This window comes from Mus pahari, chromosome 3 (assembly GCF_900095145.1).
Source record: "Mus pahari chromosome 3, PAHARI_EIJ_v1.1, whole genome shotgun sequence".
In the NCBI taxonomy this organism is placed as follows: domain Eukaryota; kingdom Metazoa; phylum Chordata; class Mammalia; order Rodentia; family Muridae; genus Mus; species Mus pahari.
Window position 1 is genome coordinate 104,079,688 of NC_034592.1, and position 3,757 is coordinate 104,083,444.

The window sequence follows — 3,757 nt, forward strand, 5'->3', positions numbered from 1 at the left end:
GAAGAAGAAGAAGAAGAAGAAGACGACGAGGAGGAGGAGGAAGAGGAAGAAGAGGAAGAGGAAGAGGAAGAAGAGGAGGAGGTAGTAGAGGTGGAGCAAAGACCCCTGTAATCTCAGCAGGTGGATTTCTGTGAGTTCGAGGTCAGCCAGTCTACAGAGCGAGTTCCAGGACAGCCAGAGCTACATAGTGAAATCATGTATTAAAAAACCAAAAAGAATAAACTGTAAAAAAATAAAGAAAGAAAAATAAAGAAAAAAAAAGACTCCTAGGACATGTAGGCAACTAAACCTCTGTGTGTGGTAAAGAGAAGCTCTTCTGACAGATCTGACAGGTAACAATTGATGCTGACTTAAACTAAGCCTGAAAGGCTTATAGAACCTAGTCCTGGGAAGACGAGTGGAGTCAAGCGCTGGCACTGGGGTTGGGTACCATCTCTCTTTTACTTTACTAGCCTAGGTTCAGCAATTGTACTCTTAAGGAGTAATGTTATATCCTTTTGTCGTGGGGTGTAACCACCAGGAAAAAACCACTTGGACACAGGTTCAAGCCAATAGAAAGCCTTTATTAGCCAGCAGGCAACTGCACTAGGTGTTCAGAACCAAAGTACGGTCCTGAACCTTTCTCAGGGTGGGCCTTTTAAAGAAAAAGAAAGATTTAATTATTATGTATGTAGTGTTCTGTCTGCATGTATGTGAGCTGCCCGTTGTTGCTGGGAATTGAACTCAGGATGCCTGGAGGAGCAGCCAGTGCTCTTAATCTCTGAACAATCTCTCCAGCTGCCAGTGTGGGCTTTTAAGCACAGAAAAACAAACAAACAAGCAAACAAACAAAACCTCCACATCTTGGTTTAACACACCTTAGCAAGAACAATCAGCCATGAAGAGGAACTCCAGAAGCCAAAACAGAAGGATAGTGTGTTTAGTGACTTCTTTGTTCTCGTTTTGGCAGGCGTTAAGGTCTCCGAGCAGTGCCTCTGTACCTCTAGCATGGTGTCAGTTATACTAAGGTCTGGGACCTGTAACTCATTCCTCACAGCTGTCTGCTAACTTAAATCCTGATGAGGAGAGACATGAGAGCTCTCCTGAACAGGCATGGCTGATAGATGGTCAGCGGCATTCTTTGACTCTACTACCAAGTGTTTCTTCCCCTCCACCCCCTGGGCAGCCTGGAGTCGGTAATAAAAATGCCCCTTTAATTTCCTTTTCCATGTAAAACAATACTGTCAAATAGGTACATCAGTGCTCAGACTCCACATTTCAAACTATTCCCTGCCACTCTCTCTCCTTTTCTTCCTGTTTCTCTCTGCCCTTCCTCCTGTTCAGACACAGCCAGGAGACCTCAGCATACGTCCACTTGACTTTCCAGTTTTCGCTGGAATTTTGCTGTCTTGTCTGATAAGTCCTTGAAAATGCCAGCCAGCATGCCTTTAAAATCTGCCTGGTAATTCCAGTGCCCTCATCTTCCTTGGGGATCTTTTGTTTATATTTCCAGGTTTACATGTATGTTTGAATTGCTAGTAAGTTTTGTGGCAGTCAGTATTTGTAAAGCTGTTCTTAGGAATTTGTCTTCCTTTCTTCTTCTAAGTTCCTTTGAGCACTAGGGATTAAGAAATAAGTTAGGACCCAGTAGAAGGCACGAGAAGCTTGGCTGCAGACTTTGGGAAAGCTTATTTACTTCTACCTCAACTCGTTTTTGTCTTGTAGTCTTTCTCTAAGAACTGATGTCCAAGCAGGCATTATATATAATCTCTGCACTCAGGAGACTGGGGAAAGGCGATTTTCTTGAGACCAAGGGCATCCTGGACTAGAGTTGAGACCCTGTTTCAAAAATAAAACAAACAAAAATTGAGGGGGTGGGCAATTTGAGTTTGCTGTGAACTGTATCCCTTGTCCCTTGACTCCTGGGAAATTGCTCAGAAAATTGATTGCAGATACTCACCTGCAATTTAGTCACTATTCATGTTTGTCAGATTTTGCTATACATTTATTTGGCAGTAGACCTATGGCACTGACTTGTCCTCAAGGCTCTGATACTCAGCAGAGGTTCTCTAAGTACTGGTAAATGCTGTAGGTGGCTTTGCCATAGGATTTTCTTTGTGTTGGTAGGCTCACTTCCACCTGTCTGAAGCCTTCTCATTCTGTGATGGCTTGTCCTAGCCTTGCTTTGCCCACAGAGCCCACCTGCTCTGATTTGCTTGGCAAGTTTGTAGCCACATTTCTATTTCTGTAGCGTTTGTCTATAATGTGTCATATCGTGCAATTTTATGGTGTAAACTGTGAAAGAAGAGAAACATATTTACTATGTATTTTGTATGCTAAACTGAGTCTGCCACCTTGTGGGGAAAATATCACTTTCAGGAATTTTGTGAGGCCCGGCAATAATATATGAGAACGAGATTTCTTATAACTTCCATAGTAAAACTGTAAGGAATTTTATGTTGTTGTTGTAAGCATGGCCACTGCATGAATTCTAAACTATAATCTTTGTGGAAATATGCCGGTCACTTGAGAGATTTCAATACATATTTGTTAATTTTTTACCTGAGTAATCTTAGGATTCCTCATTCTAGCTTATCAAGTGATATGCTATAAGAATGATAAGTAAATAAAAATTAAAAAGTAATTAGAGCTGGCAGGATGGCACATTGGGTCTAGAGGCTTTTGCCCTCAAACCTGATGATCTGAGTCCCGTTCCTTGATCCTACCTGGTGGAGGGAGAAAAATGACTTTTGTAATTGTCCTCTGACTGCACATGTGCAATATGGTGGGCCTGCATTTAAACTCATATAGGAAATATTAGATAAGTGTTGTAAGAAGAATGACAGAAACCTACAGGAAAAGTTAGTTTACCAGAATTTCATGTGATTTCTTTTCTCCCTCCACAAGGTCTGTCTCAGCATGTTGTTACCAACTATCAGCAAGCTATCCAGCTCCTGGAGGAGGGGGTAGCAAACAGGTAAAACGTTCGTTGGATGGGGGTTTCTGAGCCTGCTTGTGCCATCCTGTGTTGCCCCTGTCCTTTGGAGAGCATGACCAAAGGAGAGTGGGGGGGGGGGCACCTTTGCAATGATCTCTCTGCACTTCTCTGCGGTGTACAGCGAGGTCTTCTCAGATCAAGAACATGGCTAAGTTACTGCTCTTCGCACTACAGAGGAAATAGGGTTTGTTCTGGACATGATAATATTGGGTAGTACTGTCTTCTCAGCTTGGCAAAAATGAATATAGGATAAAATGATTCATAAAACCATTTTTCTTGTAGTTTTCCATACTTGTGAGGTTATAGGCATATGAAACTAAGAGAGTAACTTACATGCCCCTAAAGCTACTGTGCAGTGTGATATAGCATTTCATGTTTTCAACTACTGTGAAGACTTAAAATATTACTAATAAGTGCCATCTAGGGAAGCTGTTTTCCCTGGGAAGAAATGTTTATAGTCTTATATTTATCCTGTTAATACTGGGCCCTTTAACTGAAAAACAAAGGAAATAACTTAAATTTAACATTCTAGTCACAGAATTTCATGGAACTTTCTCAGAAGAAAGTTTTGTCTAGTCTTCAGGATAAGCTGAACTCTTTTTTTTTTTAAAAGGTTGTTTTAAGATTTATTATTATACATAAGTACACTGTAGCTGACTTCAGACAAACCAGAAGAGGGCGCCAGATCTCATTATGGGTGGTTGTGAGCCACCATGTGGTTGCTGGGATTTGAACTCAGGACCTATGGAAGAGCAGTCAGTGCTCTTACCCGCTGAGCCA

General features: G+C 41.7%; 1 protein-coding gene across 4 annotated transcripts in view; it reads left to right on the plus strand.

Moving 5' to 3' along the window:
* Stard9 (StAR related lipid transfer domain containing 9) overlaps positions 1-3,757 on the plus strand; it is an 80,069-nt gene that overhangs the window by 35,758 nt on the left and 40,554 nt on the right. For all 4 annotated transcript variants that reach the window (XM_029536325.1, XM_021193326.2, XM_029536324.1 and 1 more), the window contains exon 8: positions 2,887-2,956. In XM_029536325.1, coding sequence (XP_029392185.1) covers positions 2,887-2,956 — 70 coding nt within the window. The remainder of the gene's footprint in view (positions 1-2,886; positions 2,957-3,757) is intronic.